Source organism: Taudactylus pleione, unplaced genomic scaffold (assembly GCF_031769625.1).
Source record: "Taudactylus pleione unplaced genomic scaffold, aTauple2 ptg000652l, whole genome shotgun sequence".
NCBI classification, from domain to species: domain Eukaryota; kingdom Metazoa; phylum Chordata; class Amphibia; order Anura; family Myobatrachidae; genus Taudactylus; species Taudactylus pleione.
In genome coordinates, this window is record NW_028285054.1 from 5111965 (window position 1) to 5131941 (window position 19977).

General features: G+C 46.0%; 1 protein-coding gene across 3 annotated transcripts in view; it reads right to left on the bottom strand.

Annotated features, from left to right (window-relative positions):
- The window catches only part of MDGA2 (MAM domain containing glycosylphosphatidylinositol anchor 2), a 918945-nt gene that overhangs the window by 425797 nt on the left and 473171 nt on the right, over positions 1-19977 (bottom strand). For all 3 annotated transcript variants that reach the window (XM_088455291.1, XM_088455288.1, XM_088455287.1), the window contains exon 3: positions 16930-17104. In XM_088455291.1, the coding sequence (XP_088311417.1) occupies positions 16930-17104 (175 nt within the window). The remainder of the gene's footprint in view (positions 1-16929; positions 17105-19977) is intronic.

Consider the following 19977-nt stretch of genomic DNA (forward strand, 5'->3'; position numbering starts at 1 on the left):
AGTACACTCCAGTCCAAACCAAAAAAAAAATTATTTTCTGTGTTTGTGAATTGTGTGCGCAGTAGCCGCACGTGCATCAACAAAGTAGTGCCAAGCGTGCGCCTGTGTCATCAGTAAAGGGCCGGCTGGCTTGACCGTTAAGGGTGCTGTAACCCCCGAAAGTACACTCCAGTCCAAACCAAAAAAAATATTATTTTCTGTGTTTGTGAATTGTGTGCGCAGTAGCCGCACGTGCATCAACAAAGTAGTGCCAAGCGTGCGCCTGTGTCATAAGTAAAGGGCCGGCTGGCTTGACCGTTAAGGGTGCTGTAACCCCCGAAAGTACACTCCAGTCCAAACCAAAAAAAAAATTATTTTCTGTGTTTGTGAATTGTGTGCGCAGTAGCCGCACGTGCATCAACAAAGTAGTGCCAAGCGTGCGCCTGTGTCATAAGTAAAGGGCCGGCTGGCTTGACCGTTAGGGTGCTGTAACCCCCGAAAGTACACTCCAGTCCAAACCAAAAAAAAAATTATTTTCTGTGTTTGTGAATTGTGTGCGCAGTAGCCGCACGTGCATCAACAAAGTAGTGCCAAGCGTGCGCCTGTGTCATAAGTAAAGGGCCGGCTGGCTTGACCGTTAAGGGTGCTGTAACCCCCGAAAGTACACTCCAGTCCAAACCAAAAAAAAAATTATTTTCTGTGTTTGTGAATTGTGTGCGTAGTAGCCGCACGTGCATCAACAAAGTAGTGCCAAGCGTGCGCCTGTGTCATAAGTAAAGGGCCAGCTGGCTTGACCGTTAAGGGTGCTGTAACCCCCGAAAGTACACTCCAGTCCAAACCAAAAAAAAAATTATTTTCTGTGTTTGTGAATTGTGTGCGCAGTAGCCGCACGTGCATCAACAAAGTAGTGCCAAGCGTGCGCCTGTGTCATAAGTAAAGGGCCGGCTGGCTTGACCGTTAAAGGGTGCTGTAACCCCCGAAAGTACACTCCAGTCCAAACCAAAAAATAATTATTTTCTGTGTTTGTGAATTGTGTGCGCAGTAGCCGCACGTGCATCAACAAAGTAGTGCCAAGCGTGCACCTGTGTCATAAGTAAAGGGCCGGCTGGCTTGACCGTTAAGGGTGCTGTAACCCCCGAAAGTACACTCCAGTCCAAACCAAAAAAAAAATTATTTTCTGTGTTTGTGAATTGTGTGCGCAGTAGCCGCACGTGCATCAACAAAGTAGTGCCAAGCGTGCGCCTGTGTCATAAGTAAAGGGCCGGCTGGCTTGACCGTTAAAGGGTGCTGTAACCCCCAAAGTACACTCCAGTCCAAACCAAAAAAAAAAATATTTTCTGTGTTTGTGAATTGTGTGCGCAGTAGCCGCACGTGCATCAACAAAGTAGTGCCAAGCGTGCGCCTGTGTCATAAGTAAAGGGCCGGCTGGCTTGACCGTTAAAGGGTGCTGTAACCCCCGAAAGTACACTCCAGTCCAAACCAAAAAAAAATTATTTTCTGTGTTTGTGAATTGTGTGCGCAGTAGCCGCACGTGCATCAACAAAGTAGTGCCAAGCGTGCGCCTGTGTCATAAGTAAAGGGCCGGCTGGCTTGACCGTTAAAGGGTGCTGTAACCCCCGAAAGTACACTCCAGTCCAAACCAAAAAAAAATTATTTTCTGTGTTTGTGAATTGTGTGCGCAGTAGCCGCACGTGCATCAACAAAGTAGTGCCAAGCGTGCGCCTGTGTCATAAGTAAAGGGCCGGCTGGCTTGACCGTTAAAGGGTGCTGTAACCCCCGAAAGTACACTCCAGTCCAAACCAAAAAAAAATTATTTTCTGTGTTTGTGAATTGTGTGCGCAGTAGCCGCACGTGCATCAACAAAGTAGTGCCAAGCGTGCGCCTGTGTCATAAGTAAAGGGCCGGCTGGCTTGACCGTTAAGGGTGCTGTAACCCCCGAAAGTACACTCCAGTCCAAACCAAAAAAAAATTATTTTCTGTGTTTGTGAATTGTGTGCGCAGTAGCCGCACGTGCATCAACAAAGTAGTGCCAAGCGTGCGCCTGTGTCATAAGTAAAGGGCCGGCTGGCTTGACCGTTAAAGGGTGCTGTAACCCCCAAAAGTACACTCCAGTCCAAACCAAAAAAAAAATTATTTTCTGTGTTTGTGAATTGTGTGCGCAGTAGCCGCACGTGCATCAACAAAGTAGTGGCAAGCGTGCGCCTGTGTCATAAGTAAAGGGCCGGCTGGCTTGACCGTTAAGGGTGCTGTAACCCCCGAAAGTACACTCCAGTCCAAACCAAAAAAAAAATTATTTTCTGTGTTTGTGAATTGTGTGCGCAGTAGCCGCACGTGCATCAACAAAGTAGTGCCAAGCGTGCGCCTGTGTCATAAGTAAAGGGCTGTCTGGCTAGACCGTTAAAGGGTGCTGTAACCCCCGAAAGTACACTCCAGTCCAAACCAAAAAAAAATTATTTTCTGTGTTTGTGAATTGTGTGCGCAGTAGCCGCACGTGCATCAACAAAGTAGTGCCAAGCGTGCGCCTGTGTCATAAGTAAAGGGCCGGCTGGCTTGACCGTTAAAGGGTGCTGTAACCCACAAAGTACACTCCAGTCCAAACCAAAAAAAAAATTATTTTCTGTGTTTAGCCGCACGTATATATCAAATCGATATAACATAAATGGAGGACCAAACTTTCTCCGATAAAAATAAAATAGAGAAAGATCAAGAACCACTTCCTCCTAGTGCTGAAGCTGCTGCCACTAGTCATGACATAGACGATAACATGCCATCAACGTCGTCTGCCAAGGCCGATGCCCAATGTCATAGTAGAGGGCACATACAATCACAAATGGCAAAGTTCAGGAAAATGACCTTGAAAAAGACATTTAAATCAGCTGAAGAGAAACGTAAACTTGCCAATATGCCATTTACGACACGGAGTGGCAAGGAACGGCTAAGGTCGATCCCTAGTATGTTCATGACTAGTGGTTCAGCTTCACATGACGATGGAAGCCCTCCTCCCACTAAAAAAATCAAAAGAGTTAAGCTGGCAAAAGCACAGCGAAGAACTGTGCTTTCTAAGAAGATATCACAAATCCCCAAGGAGAGTCCAAGTGTGGTGGTGGTTGCGATGCCTGACCTTCCCAGCACTGGACGGGAAGAGGTGGCTCTTTCCACCATTTGCACGCCCCCTGCAAGTGCTGAAAGGAGCACCCACAGTCCACTTGCTGATATGCAAATTGAAGATGTCACTGTTGAAGTACAACAGGATGAGGATACTGGTGTAGCTGGCGCTGAGGAGGAAGTTGGCGAGGAGGATTCTGATGGTGATGTGGTTTGTTTAAATCAGGCTCCGGGGGAGACAGTTGTTGTCCGTGGGATGAAAAAGCCCATCACGGTCATGCCTGGGCAGAAGACCAAACATTCCACCTCTTTGGTCTGGCAATATTTCTATCCAAATCCGGACAACAACTGTCTTGCCATATGTACCATATGTAAAGGTGAAATAAGTAGGGGTAGGGACGTCAACCACCTAGGAACATCCTCCCTTATACGGCACCTGCAGCGCGTTCATAAAAAGTTACTGTCAAGTTCAGAAACTTTGGCTAAGACCGTAAGCAGTCCAGGGACACCTAAATCCCGTTGTCCTGTTGTATCCAAGCGCCTGCAAACCACACCGTCAACTCCCTCCTCGTCAATTTCCTCCTTAGTCAGGATCGGAAGTAGTCCTGCAGGCCATGTCACTGGCATGACTGACTCTCCTATCCGGGATTCCTCTGGAGGATCCTGCATTGCTACGCCTACTGCTGCCGCTGCTGCTGTTGCTGCTGCTGGGAGTCGTTCATCATCCCAGAGAGGAAGTAGGAACACCACTACTTTTACTAAACAATTGACCCTCCAACAGTCCTTAGCGAGGAGGATGAAGTACGACAGCAGTCATCCTGAAGCAAAACGTATAACTGAGGCCTTGACTGCTATGTTGGTGTTAGACGTGCGTCCGGTATCCGCCATTAGTGCAGTGGGATTTAGACAATTGATGGAGGTAGTGTGTCCCCGGTTCCAAATCCCGTCTAGATTCCACTTCACTAGGCAGGCGATACCGAGACTGTACAGAAACGTCAGAAAAAGTGTCCTCAGTGTCCTGAAAAATGCCGTTGTACACAATGTCCACTTAACCACGGACATGTGGACAAGTGGAACAGGGCAGACTAAGGACTATATGACTGTGACAGCCCACTGGGTAGATGTATCACCTTACGCAGCAACAGCAGCAGCGTCACCAGTAGCAGCATCTCAGAAATGCCAGCTCGTTACAAGGCAGGCTACGCTGTGTATCACCGGTTTCAGTAAGAGGCACACCGCCGACAACCTCTTAGAGAAACTGAGGGAAATCATCGCCCAGTGGCTTACCCCACTTAGACTCTCCTGGGGATTTGTGATATCTGACAACGCCACCAATATTGTGCGGGCATTACATCTGGGCAAATTCCAGCACGTCCCATGTTTTGCTCACACAATAAACTTGGTGGTGCAGAATTTTCTGAAAAGCGACAGGGGCGTGCAGGAGACGCTTTGGGTGGCCCGAAAAATTTCTGGCCACTTTCGCCATTCAGCGACTGCGTGCCGAAGACTGGAGCGCCAGCAAACACTCTTGAACCTGCCCCGCCATCACCTGAAGCAAGAGGTTGTGACACGGTGGAACTCAACCCTCTATATGCTTCAGAGGATGGAGGAGCAGCAAAAGGCCATACAAGCCTATACATCCACCTATGACATAGGCAAAGGAGGGGGTATGCACCTGACTCAAGCGCAGTGGAGAATGATTTCCGTGTTGTGCAAGGTTCTCTAGCCCTTCGAACTTGCCACACGTGAAGTCAGTTCAGACACTGCCAGCTTGAGTCAGGTCATTCCCCTCATCAGGCTTTTGCAGAAGCAGCTGGAGAAAGTGAAGGAGGAGCTAAGATGGAGCGATTCCGCTCGGCATGTGGGACTTGTGGATGAAGCCCTTCATTCGCTTTGCCAGGATTCCAGGGTGGTCAATCTGTTGAAATCAGACCACTACGTTTTGGCCACCGTGCTCGATCCTAGGTTTAAAGCCTATGTGGTGTCTCTCTTTCCGGCCGACACAAGCCTGCAGAGGTGCAAAGACCTGCTGGTGAACACACTGTCAGCTGAAGCGGAACGTGACACGTCAACGGCTCCTTCTTCATTTTCTCCTGCAACTGGGGCTGCCAGGAAAAAACTTAGGTATCCTAAGCAACCCGCTGGCGGTGATGCAGGGCAGGCAGGACCAAGTTTGGACATCTGGTCCGGACTGAAGGACCTGGCAACAATTTCTGACATGTCTACTGTCACTGCATATGATACTGTCACCATTGACAGAATGGTGGAGGATTACATCGGTGACAGCATCCAAGTAGGCATGGCAGACAGTCCATACCTGTACTGGCAGGAAAAAGAGGCAATTTGGAGGCCCCTGTACAAACTGGCTCTATTTTACCTGAGTTGCCCCCCCTCCAGTGTGTACTCCGAAAGAGTGTTTAGTGCAGCCGGGAACCTTGTCAGCGAAAGGCGTAGGAGGTTGCTTCCACAGAATGTGGAGAAGATGATGTTCATCAAAATGAATTATCAGCTCTTCCAGGGAGACCAGCCTCCAGAAGGTACAGAGGGACCTGTGGTGGTGGATTCAAGTGGGGACGAGTTAATACTTTGTGAGGATGAGGATGTACACACTGAAGAGGGTGAGGAATCGGTGGATGAGGAGGATGAGGATGACATCTTGCCTCCATAGAGCCAGTTTGTGCAGGGACACATTAATTGCCAGCTTGTTTTGTGGGGGCCCAAACGAACCAATCATTTCAGCCACAGTTGTGTGGCAGACCCTGGCGCTGAAATGATTGGTTTGTTAAAGTGTGCATGTCCTGTTTATACAACATAAGGGTGGGTGGGAGGGCCCAAGGACAATTCCATCTTGCACCTCTTTTTTTTCTTTGCATTATGTACAGTTTGGGGCCTAGTTTTTCAAACTGCCATCCTGTCTGCCACTGCAGTTTCACGCCTAGATGGGTCACGTGTTTGTGCCGCCCACTCGTGTCGCTTAGCATAGTCATCCAGCTACCTCGGTGCAACGTTTTGGACATAAAAACACTATTGTGAGGTGTGAGGTGTTCAGAATAGACTGGAAATGAGTGGAAATTAAGGTTATTGAGGTTAATAATAGCATAGGAGCAGAAAAACCTACAAATTCTGTGATTTTAGCTGTTTTTATGCTTTTTTAAAAAAAAATACAGATCCAAAACACAAAACCCAGAACCCAAAACACGGAAGGGTGGTTTTGGCAAAACCAATCCAGATCCAAAACACGAAGAAAGATCCAGATCCAAAACCAAAACACAAAACACGAAAAGTGGCCGGTGCACACCCCTAATATATATATATATATATTTTTTTTTAAACCTATCTGCACAACGGGGAGGGGGGTGGCTACTACTGGGGGGACCTCTACTGGGGGAGGGGTGGCTACTACTGGGGGGACCTCTACTGGGGGAGGGGTGGCTACTACTGGGGGCGCCATTGGGAGGACCTACTCTACTGGGGACTACTACTTGGGGGGAACTACCACTGGGGGCATTATAAAAGGGGCCTACTACAAGAGGCACTGCACTCGGGGGACAACTACTGGGGGCAAGAATAGGAAGGACCACTTCAGGGGGCACTGGATAGGGGGGATCACTACAGGGTGCCTGCATAAGGGGACCACTACTGGGAAAACTGCATGGGGGGGGACTACTGCTGGGGGCACTATATAAATGGCACTGCATGGGGGGGGGGACTACTACTGGGGGCACCATATAAAGGGCACTGCATAAGGGGATACCGCTACTGGGCGCACTGCATTGTGGGGACTGCTACTGGGGGCACTGCATAAGGGGGAATACTACGTGGGGCACTGCATTTGGGGGGGCCACTACTGGGGGTACTGAGTAAGGGGAACTAATTGGGGGCTGTATAAGGGGGACCACTACTGGGGATACTGTATAAGGGGCACTACTATGGGCCTGCATAAGAGGGACCACAACTGCATACTGGGGGTACTGTATAAGGGGTACTACTGGGGTTAAGGTGCATATAGACAGGAATGTTCAGCATGAAAATAAAGGGGTGTGTCATGCTGACACGCCCCATTTTTAAGTGACCACGCCCATTTTTTTGCCTTCGGCGCGCGCACAGCTCGGGATGTTGGGGGGGCTCCCTTTTAAAATTTGCCCTGGGCTCCAAATACCTAGTTACGCCACTGTTACTAGCATACATCAAACATACGATCAAGATTGTACAGTACTGTATGATGAACTCTCATTCTGATGGGGAATGGGTGTGCAGACACTGTATTAGGTATATGTTTGTTATAGTGCCTACGGTAGATTAGTTCAGGTGTTGCATAGAATAATAATAATAATTATTATTATATAATCATAATCATTATATTATTATTATATAATCTTTGCATTCAGCAGATCCCCAGGTGCCTTAAACAGTCCAGAATATTTTAAGACAGCAGTGAAACTTAGCACTGCCGAGTCTGTCTCGGTAGTGCTAGTGCACCTGCATGAGTTCATGCAGGTGCACAAAGCCACGGCATCCGACAGAAGGAGCAAGTCAGGGGCGGAGGGATCCGAAAGGATCCCTCTTCGCAACCCGGGCCTCCTTACCATAGGGGAGGAACGGGTTTAGTGCCGTGTTCAGGAACAAACGCCATCCGAAGATGGCGAATGCTCCTGCAGTCAAGCTCCAAAAATGTTGTATTTTCGGAGCTTGATGAAGTTGGGTCCCCATACCAGAGTATGGGGACTGTGGGCCACATCGGGAGAGTCAGGTAAGCAAGAAATATCTGTGATATCGCATGCATTACCTTTTTGATGAATGACCTCAAAACATAACTTCCTCAAAAGCAGTTGAAAATGTTAATTTTCCCCTGCTTTTGTAGAAATTAAATGTTAATGATTAGATCCCCTAGAAGGATGGTAAGTCCGCTTGTAATTCTTATTTAGTACAGTTCCATGGCTTACCTTCTCTTTCTCAGCATTGTTCTATCTCCGCACAGAGATCTGCCGTCAGTCTTATTGTTAGGATAATCCTTTAACAACAAAAATGTTTTTGTGGGGGGGTAGGGGGCATGGTCTAGTGGCATGGGATGTGCATGTCATTTGACCAGGCTTATAAAGATCTGAAAACATGGTCAACAGCAGGTAGATGATGCTACACAATAGGGGTTTTCATGTTCTGCACTAATTAATCAAAAACAGTTGTTGCACTTAATTTGGATCTATAAAAAAATGTCCATTTTTTTTTCCCATTAATGAAGCTTCTAGTCAGGTTGCAATTTAATACACCAATCTTCATTTTTCCCTCCATATAAAAAAGAAAATCTTGTGTTGGTCTTTAAGGGTGACAGAATGGCCACTAATGAGTGACTAGCACCTCAGCTCAGAAAGGAAAGGAATGAAGAAGCTCTGCTGAAATGTCAGGTGTTAGATCACCTATGTGAGGTTTCACTTGTCTGCTAATTCCCACTGTTTGCCTAATTTATATTATTCTGCTATCTGCTGGTGCTTAGATTCCAGTTCTTGGACCAGCCTACAATTTGTTTTTAACATACACAGCTCTGATATTGTCTCACTGAGGGGCATATTTATCAAAAAATTCACAAGCAAAAGGAAAAACCTAAAAAGGCGCTAATACACTCACATGTAAGACAATACATATATCTGCAAAAAGGTGTTATCACACGCTTTTCACATTATTTGAGTATCACCTAAATGTGCTAAAGGGTAATTGTAGGAGAATTCACAAAATTCTACTCCAAGCCCTAATTATCGTATATTGCTGTCTGTATTGGAGCTGACCGTTGTGCTGAAATAGCAAGAGAGCATCTGAAACTGAGCCAATCAGAGCTAGAAATGTGCCTTGTTGCTTAGCAGCAGACCAGAGAGGGGAGAGAATCAGGGACTGAGCAAGGTCACATCTCAGGCAGACAGAGAGTAAGAGACAGCCTCCAAAGAAGCCATGAAGATGTCCTGATGCAGATATAGTAGCCAGGAAGGAGTCAGGAGAGACATAGCTATCAGGAATTTATTAAAAATAACCAACCATCGGAACACCATCAAATGCTTTCCATTCGTTGATGGCAAACATCAGACCACCACCATCAAATGGTAAAAACACTACCATCGGATCAAAAATATTGATGGTTAGTAACCATCGGATTCCGATGTCCATCCCTACGCTAAACCTGCTAGGTTTGGCTCAATGTGCAGCAATGTGTTTGTACAGCGGTACTCACAGTTACTGTACATACAGTCATTGACATGGATGGAGTGGAACTAGAGCAGAACATATAGATCACCAGCCAGTGATTGTATGTTGATAGCGGTGCATATACAAGCAAGCGGTGTGGCATATACTGCAGGGTTTCTTGGAGCTGTGTGGAACATAACTGTATTCCACTGTGACGCTCTTAAACAGTGACAAGATGGCGTCTCACATGCGGAGAAGACCAAAATGGCGGCCATCTTGGTACAGGAAGATGCTTCGCTAAAGGAGCATCATGGAGACACCGCAGTAGCACACTCCATATTTCAGCAAATCATAGTCCAAATAGCTTCTCATAAACATGAAAAAACTGGAGAGTCACTCACCAAATGTTCACAAAGTATGATTTATTGAAGGGCCACATGCCACCAAAGAAAGACCGAGATAGGGTCGATGTTTCGGACCGGTATATTGGACCTCTCTCTAGACAGATACATCAGGCAATCTTCCCAGGTGTGAACAAGGCGTGTGCACATATGATAATGGGCCCGGTATATACACCATCAACAATACGTATCAGCTGAATGCAATCACTTACTCAAGCGAGTAATATTTTTTTGTTTTTAGTATAAACTCACTAACGTGTATTATCGTGTTACCATATAATACCGTCTTAAATACAATGTAACTTATCTTCTAAAATAAAGACATAGACAACAGTGTTGGCGTTTAAATATTTTGTCAAATTTATTTTTGACAAGTCATTAAATTTTTAGACTGTAAGTTAATACTAATAATGGTGACGGCACAAAAAGAATGCACAGGACAATAACAACCAAACAGCTCAATACAAACACACACACAAGCCAGGCATTGGTGATCAACTCTCCTTTACCTTCAACCACCGGTCCAGGTGGTATAGCCATTTCCCATCCAGGACAATTGGCTGTCGCCTTTCTCCACTTCAATGCGAGCGCACCCACTAAGCCTAACTATTAACATAAACTAACTCCAAGTGTCGTTCTTTTCTGCAAACACAAACACCATCAGATAGTCAACAAACAAAACAAAAAAGAGGGAGGGAGGGTGGGAAAAACTGTAACAAAGAGGCAGATTTGCATACATCACTCCATTATATACTATTAGACCACTCCCCATGAAACATTCATTGGCTGCATAAGACCAGCTAAACTTAAAGGGGCAATATCCAACACATTATTAAACTGGCAACACTCAAAACACTCGTGGTTTAATGTCCCTTAGGCTTAAATTGACAGCCCTCGGTCTTACTTTGTGCTACAGGTCAGTGAAATAACAGCACATTATATCCATCCATAGCAGCAAGTTATTGGCAGATGCACTTGGCTACAGACAGATTTTATTTCATTTTCATCCATCATATTAGCTCAGTGTAAATTGAGAGGTAATCTGGTCAGATAGTGGACATATATGCTGGAGATCAATGTCTCCCTATCTTACAGCAGGAGATGAGGGTCATTTTCAAAACTGTTCTGGGAAAGATTTGCTTAGTTCTAAATTTGGCTGTGAAATTTTACCACATAGCCCTAAGGGGATGTAGTTATGACCCGGGTGCTCGGGATGCTGGCACTCAGAATGCCGACATCAGAATCCCAGCACCATTCAAAATTCCGATGCCAGCCTCATGACAGCTGACATCCTGTTGGTAAGTATTGGGGTTGGGGGAAAGGATTAGGCACTGGGGGGGGTTGCACTAGGGGAGGGTTTGGCACTAGGGGGAGGGTTAGGCACTAGGGGGATGGTTAGGAACTAGGGGGAGGGTTAGGCACTAGGGCGAGGATTGGACACTAGGGCGAGGGTTAGGCACTAGGGGGAGGGTTAGGCACTAGGGGGAGGGTTAGGCACTAGGGCGAGGATTGGACACTAGGGCGAGGGTTAGGCACTAGGGGGAGGGTTAGGCACTAGGGGGAAGGTTAGGCACTAGGGGGAGGGTTAGGCACTAGGGAGAAGGTTAGTTTTAGGCTGCAGGAGGGGGAGGTTAGGTTTAGGGGTTAGAGTTAGGGTAAATACCAGTAGCTGTCTGCATTGTAACCTGGTCGGGATGCTGGCATTGGGATTCTGAGCAGTGGGATCCTGAGCGCCGGCAACACGTACCCAACCCGGCCCCAAGTGTTCCCAGCCCTGCGACAATCAACCGCACCACAGAATTAATCGATATTTCAACATTCCAGATCTATTTATTATGCAAAATGCTCATTTACAATTCCAGTCTGGCCTGACGCAGCTGGAACCACAGGACCCGAAGATTATACTGTGGAAAAGTTTTGCTTCTGTGGAACTTGATTTGCATGAAAATTTTGCTGTAAGTTTGCGCATTCCAACTTATATCCCAGAGTAAAATTAAAAAAATAGTGGAATAAAAAATAAAATCAAAGAATGAATTCTGGCTGCGGTTTTGCTTGTGTTTCTATGTATAAGAACACTGCATCATGGTTAATAACTGTAGCGCTTCTTTATTCAGCTGTTACAAATGATACACACACTGGGCCTGATTCAGACCCGGTCGCAATCGCTGAGCGCTCGCAACCAGGTCGATGGTGGCCCAGAGCGCATGCGCACGACGGAGCTGGCTCCGTCATGCGCATGCGCGAGACCCGGATAGTGATGGGCAATCCGTCGCACCGGGTCTCGTACCAAAGGGGGCATGCTGTCATTGTTGAATGACAGCATGCCCCCTTTGGTGGGCAGGCCGGCGGAGTGGCTGCCCAAATGCCGGCGTTCCCATGCCTCCGTTTGGGTGCCGGCCCCACTGACATCATGAATGATGTCAGTAGGAGAGATTTCGGCTCTGTTAGAGCTGAAATCTCTCTGGGGCTTGCGGCAACGAGATCCTACCACAAGGGTCTCATCGCAAGCTCGATGGTCGCGATGATCTTGACCATCGCGACCATCTTCCTGGTCGCTTGCTATAGCTGTGGGTGGTCACCCACAGCTATGCGAGCGGCCAGGAGGCCGTTCTAAAAAAAAAAAAAGACCGTCCCTGATTCAGAGCGAGCGCTCTGTCAGAGCGTCCGGCTCTGAATCAGGGCCACTGTACACAGGCCTAAACCCACCTCCCAGCATTCCCCATGGTCTTAGGGGCCGTCACTGAATATTCGAGATTTCACATTAAGTAAGGGAGTGTCTACAATTATTAAACATATACCTAATGCAATAGCATCACACTTGCTGCAGGGGAAGATCTAATGAAACTTGCGTATAGTTAAATTGTCGATGGGCATGATGTGGACAATCTCCATGTGGACACTGATATGCCGGCAGCGTTATGGCGACACAGTTGTAATGCTGAGAACCGCACTTAAATGGGACAGCATTATAAGTTTACATATGCTGCTTTGCCAGCTTGCTCACACTTATAATACTGTTCCCTTTTAAATGTAGTTAGTAGGATTACAACTGTGTCGCGACTCGCGATAAAAGCACCAGCATTTCAGTGTCTCCATAACGTTTGTCGAACAGTCATATTGATCCCACTGAACTGTCCTGTGAGATTGGGGTCTACCCTATTTATTATGTAAGGGTAGAGAGTTTTATTTGATGCAATGCTATGGTGGGTGAATAATGGGGGGTTTCTGGTTATACCACTGCCCCTAGATTACATAGTTTAATGCTATCAGATTCTTGTTTCATGGGTTGAGGATCTGTGGAGAGTGGCCCGATTGTATTGATACAATCAAACAGCGTTATTATTCTGGAATAATACTTAGGTATACAAATGTGTCCTCATACAGTACACGGTTTCTGCAATTGCGCCAAACAGTCCTTTTTGTCCTCCACCTTTCCGTAGGTATAATATTCAACACAGCAGTATAAAAAAAGCAAACATAATGAATCTAAGAGGTCTATGTACTACGTCTTGGAAAGAGATAAAGTGGATGGCGATAAAGTACTAACCAATCAGCTCGGTACTGTCATTTTTCCAACACAGCCTGTAATATGATAGTTAGGGGCTGATTGGTTGGTACTTTATCTCAGTCCACTTTTACTCTCGCCAAGGCTTAGTACATCGACCCCAAAGTACCAACCAATCAACTTCTAACTGTCATTTTTCAAACACGGGGCCTGATTCAGAGCCGGACGCTCTAAACGAGCGCCCGCTCTGAATCAGGGCGTTTTTGTTTTTTTTTGTGAGCCCTCCTGGACGCTCACATAGCTGTGGGCCATCGCGACCATTGGGCTTGCGACGAGACCCTTGTGGTAGGGTTTCGTTGCCGCAAGCCCTGGAGTGATTTTGGCTCTATCAGAGCCAAAATCACTCCCACCTACATGACTAGTGATGTCAGTGGGGCCGGACCCAGAAGGTAGGCGTTCCCATGGGAACGCCTCCATCTGGGCAGCCACGTCCCCGGCACGCCCACCGAAGGGGGCGTGCTGTCACTCACCATCGACAGCACGCCCCCTTTGGTGCGAGACCTGGAGCGACGGCTTCCCCGTCGCTCGCGGGGTCTCGCGCATGCGCACGACGGGGCTCCCTCCGTTGTGCACATGCGCACTTGGGCACCATCGACCTGCTTGCGAGCGTACAGCGCTCGCGAGCGGGTCTGAATGAGACCCACAGTCTGTAAAGTGACAGTTAGGAGCTGATTGGTTGGTACTTTATCTCCATCCACTTTATCTCTCTCCAAGGCTTGGGACGTAGGAGCTGATGTCAGACCCGCTCGCTAGGATGTGATCGCTCGTAGCTGACCGATAGTTGCAATCTGTGCATGCGTACACATCACAATGCATGTGCACGAACCAGTCCGAGAGATCGGGAAGCGTTCGCTTGCTGCTCATAGACAGCCCAGCAGAGTGAGTGACAGGAGAAGCCGTTTGTGGGTGGTGACAGGGGCAGGCCACTAGAAACGGGGGAGTGGAGGTGCGAATGCAGGCGTGCCTGGGTGCTTCAACGCTGTCTCAGAGGCGTGCATACTTAAAAGACAGCGTCATAGTACACGTGACTTGGTTGAAAATCACACTGAAGTGATCGCTGTGCTTGCGGCAGGGTATGGTCAGCCTCAAACACTGCAATCGCATCCGATGGTGCTCGATGTACCAATGTTTTCATGCACTTCCAGGAGATGACGTGCACAAGTGGGCGTCTTATTAATGGCTGGTGGGTGTCTGCATACACAAAGTGATTGCACGCCAAGACATAGTGGGCGTGCTAATGCCTTGCCGTGCGATCGCCAGCCTTGCTGGGCGTGCACTGGATTTGTATACGCAAGATGCAAGCGAACGCATCTCGCGAGCTCCACAGACCTCTACCTTCTTTAATTGACTCAGGAGTGCTTAATTCTTTTCTTACGATTTAGTTAACAAAAAAGAATACACACAGAAACACTTGAAGACTGGAGGTTAGAATCCCAAATCTTTTACCTTTTTTTTTGAAAGATCTAAAGGTTTCATTGCAGATTCACTTTTATGTTTTTCACTTCTGCCTCATAATAAACCTATTTTATCTGTCAGTGCTTCCACCAGCAAAAAAGATCTAATTTGTACGTACATTGTAAACAATCTGACAGCGCTTGGCGGCTACCAACACCCGTTGGCTCATTGTGTAGTCACAATACAATTGAGAAATGATCGCTCGGCTGTTTACCATCTACTACTGTATCCTGGCACAACACTGTCCATTCTGTGGACGTAAATGTTTGGTTTATTACAGTGACAGTATACAGCTGCAACTTGGCAGTAACTTCACGGAAATAAAATTCCTTTATCAGCCCGTAACAGCACATGTCATTGTATTACATTAAATAATAAACGCGGATGAACAATTAGCATTTGGTAGGATAAACCATAGTCAAGCGACACAGAACATACACAGCATAATGAATGTAATATTGTCAGTTGTCATCTTCACAAAGAGGAAGAGCCATATTCAGAATGTGGCCTTTGTATTATTAACTGTCAAAAAGCTTATGATACAACTGAGGTATGAGGCAAAACACATACAGTATACCTGACAGTATAGATTTTTGACATTTAAATAAGGCATGGGCGGCTGAGGAAGGTTATGGTCTTACTGGACCTGGGTGTGATGAAATCATAATAGGGCGTGGTTTGGGCACATTGGGGTGTGGCTTATGTATTTATATATTTTTTCAATTGGAAATGCTGGGATACATGGTATAGTACTAGTTCTGGTCCTATCATATATACACTATGTAGACAAAAGTGATTGGACACTGACAGCAAATAGATCAACAAGATTTTATTGACGTCAGTACTTTGTAGGTCAGTACGTGCTGTGATTACTGCAGACGCCCTTCTTGGCAAACTGTCCACCAGTTCCTGTACAACAGCAGGCGGTATGTATTGCCATTCCGCCCTAAGTACAGTGACCAACTGTGACAGTGAAGAAGGTGGAGTTGGCCTAGAATGCACACGTTGCTCCAATAAATCCCAGAGGTTCTCAATGGGGTTAAAATCTGGACTCTGAGCTGGCCAGTCCATCCGGGTTACCAAATTTTCTGTAAACTGGTCCAGTGTCGCCCTGGAAACATGACAGGTGGCATTGTCGTCCTGATAAACACATTTGTTGTCTCAGTAGAACTGCAAGTGCATGGGCCTCCCTATGAGGTGTTATTGTCGAAACCGCCACATTAGTGGCCATTTGAAACTTGTGTGCAATGGTATGCATTTCACTTGCGCAGGGGTGTCCAATCACTTTTGTCTACATAGTGTAGTCATTGTGAATAAACATGCAATTAAGCATACAGTAGGCTGCAAGTACTGTAAGATACTGTAATAGACATGTTATTTGCTATGCCAATTCCTATGGTTATATCACGGTGGTATCTGCTCACTGCCGGATGAACAATGGGACGGATGGGACTACAGGGGGTTACTTGCTAAAGTGCTGGTTTTCAGAAGTTGAGCTGTTGCCCATAGCAACCAATCAGATTATACTTATCATGTCTAGCACCTTCTAGATGATAATAGCTAGCATCTGATTGGTTGCTATGGGCAACAACTCTACTACTTTAGTAAATATACCCCCAGGTCCACTGGGACCACTTGAATAAAAAGAGGCCCATCATCATGACAGTTTGATGGTGACCAGCCGCCCACCTGGCTTTATGGTCAGCCATTTCAAGTTGAGGGGTCAATATTCCTGAACATACAGTATTTTATGTAAATGGTTAGATCATTTTTTTTTTATATATTCATTGTAGTATTATCATGTTTATCCTATCAACACAAATACATATGTTCAGCTGTGCATAATATATAATATGAAACAATGTAATATACGATTTTAATTTAGCAAAATTATTTTGTTATTTATAAACACTGTGGGTTGTTGCTATGTTATTTGTTGCTGTTATTTTAGGTTCGGAAATAAGGTTTAAATAGACTTTTTTTCTTCTTTTAATGTTGGGTATATTTTACCCAACGTTACATCACATTTATGAATATCCTCCAGTATCAGGGCAATGTCTTCATATATTTTTTATTATGTATCTCAGCATCATTTGGGATTATTGTAGATTTGTTTTACATCCTCACGTACCTGTTTCATGACCTAATTTCTCCGTAAATTGGAATCAGAAACCATATATATTTATATATAACAATACTAAAAGGTTTATATATATAACAATAACAAAAGGTATATTTCCATTGTTTACTCACAGTATACATCCACTCGTATAGACTTTATTGCTGGAGAACCCAGACCATTTTCCGCTTTACAATAGTATCGGCCTCCTTGGTGTCTCTGGATATTTGTAATCCTCAGGGTCTCGTTGAAGACACTGGAGTCTTGGAATCGATCAGATGCACTTCCTGCTGTTTTGGTCCACCTGATCTGAGCAGGCATCAGAAAATACTGTTAGTGGGGCTCACTACATAACAACGTGGACCTGTTACATACAGTAAGTTTTGTGTATTTGAAAATGTATTAAAGAAGAAATCTGCCTATATCTTAAAGCAGCAATACCACATAGGTTTAAGCATGCATCTGGTAGTCATTTTTCTTAGAAGTCAAACTACAAATTATTATCTCTTATTCAGTAACCCCTCTGGAGGGGCCTCCAGTATGGCCGCCGGTCACACCCATGCCATGTCACAGCAGAAGGAAGAGGAGGAGGAATTGGCTGACCTATCAGTGCACAGAGCAGACTGAGCTCATAGGGGTGCTCCAAAACTAGTATACTCACCACATCATGTGCCATGTAACTGTGATTCCCATCTTACACTGTGAACATTCTACAGAATTATAAATCATTAATATCAGCATGAAGAAGAATCATTAATAGCAGCCTGAAGAAACAAACAAGTAGAAATGGTAATGGCCAAGATTCTTCTTATAGCCTACCACAGTGATTTTTCTTATCATAGCCTACCACAACTTTTTTTTTATGGGTTTGCTTTTGACATTTAGCATTTAACGGCAGTGCACAATTTAGCATTACATTTTGGGGTAAATGTAATCAGGGCCATGAAGAGTTTGTCTGGGCCCGGTAATGCAGGGGGCATGGCCTAATATTGAGGTGTACCCATTCCCTCTTACAAAAAAAACATGAAGAAAATACTATGTAGGCGCCAACCTGCACGAGGGGGCGCCAGATCCAGGAAGGTGGCTAAATGGTGTGAACCTACCCCTCCCCCCCCCCACAGGCAGAGGAGATTCCTGAACTCAGCTGCAACAGTCTTTCTGGACAAATCATTGTCCAGCCCACAGCAGCGTGAGCTGGGCCGGGGAGAGGTGTTGCTGCACCAACAGTCCTGAGCCAAGGTTATTAGTAACCACCACTCTCTTGGCGCCACTAAATGTAATAGCCTGTGAGTTTCAGGCAGATGCAGGATTTTGGAGATAAGGGGGGCTATTCATCAGCACTAAAATAAAGTTTTTAAAGGACATTTTCCTTAAATACCCTTATTTTAGAATTCATGAAGTATCTTAACACAGGAGATATCACTGATATCTCCTGGTTAAGTCTCCGTGCATTAATTTTCACACTCCCCATACATTAGTATATTAGTACATTAGTATGGGGATATGGAAATTATGGAATTCATCAAGTTCCGAAAATTATGTATTTTCGGAATTTGATGGAGTTACCATACGCCACTGTGTACTGGCGAATAGCAGGTGAGACTAGGTGGTGAGGTCGCCCGTCGTCTTCCTCCAGCACTCTGGTCCATCCTCTGGCTCCGCGGCTGCTCGGACACTGTGTTCTCAACAATAAAGTTTAGAAGAAAAAAAAATGTTTATTTTTTTTACTAAACTGTACTGTGGTGTGCTGGGAGACCATGTGTCAGAGCAGCCACCGGAGCCGGAGGCAGCTGCAGTGGGCAGGTACGTGCGGGAGGTTTTCGGAGGGGGGAGGCGGGGTCGGGGACACACACACAAAATTACCACAGCTGTAGGCAGTGCTGTGCATGCGCTGGTTTTACAGATGTAACAGCGCATGCGCAGCATGGATTCCAGCTGTGGTAAGGTAGTATAGAGAGGGAAAACTATCTATTTCCTGAAAGCTGTCGTCGCAAAAATGACAGCTTTTCGGCATAGATAGTTATGGAGAGGAGGAAAGATAAATTCCTCCGGTAATTAGGTAAAACTCCAGTTCTAAACCTAATTACCTCCAGAGAATTTAAAGTTATGATGAAGTGACAATATTTAAAAATTTAAAAACAGGTTGGTTTTGCCTTTTAAATTATTGCCGCTTTAAAACTAGAGACTAAGGGCCTCATTCAGACCCGCTCGCAAGTAGGTCGATGGTGTGCACTGCGCATGCACACGACGGAGGGAGCTCCGTCGTGCGCATGCGCCAGACGCGACGAGCGAAGGACTTTCCTTCGCTCGTTGTGTCTGATCAAAGGGGGCGTGCTGTCGATGTTGATTGACAGCACGCCCCCTTTGGTGGGCATGCCGGGGGCGTGCCTCCCTGATGGGGGCGTTCCCAAGGGAACGCTTACCGTCAGAAGCCGGCCCCACTGACATCACTAGTGATGTCAGTGGGAGTGATTTTGGCTCTGATAGAGCCAAAATCACTCCAGGGCTTGTGGTCGAAAAACCCGACCACAGTCTTCTGGTCGCACTGGCGATGGTCGCGATGGTCAAGACCAGCGTGACCATCATCCTGCACGCTCGTATGTGCTGTGGGTGGTGACCCACAGCTATACGAGCGTCCAGGAGGACGCTCCATTTTTATGGAGGACGGCCCTCATTCAGAGCTCTGAATGAGGGCCTAAGTTGTCTAAACTGTAGATCTAATGTCACATTAACCTTAGTGTGTATATTTAAGATTATGCTTTATTATTGCCTGCAGATAAAAAGCAGTGCAAGCTCCATGCTACTCTCACATGAATACTAATATACTAAAGTTACCTGTCAGTTTTTCAAAACCACCAATGAATGGCTTTGGCCAATGGATTTCTAATAGCACTAGTAATTCATGCTAAATTGAGCTTGTTTAGCATCAGTTACAGCTGCCATTTCATATTCATCGATTAAAGCCACCGATCATCGGCGGCTCTAAAAAACGGACAGATGGTAAATCTACTCCTAAGACTGATGGCATCTGTATTCAGTGACAGTTCTTGTAATAATGAACATAAGTACAGACGGGTATGTGTACTAAGCCTTGGGGAGAGAGATAAAGTGGATGGAGATAAAGTGCCAACCAATCAGCTCCTAATTGTCATTTTTAAAACACAGCCTGTAATGTGACAGTT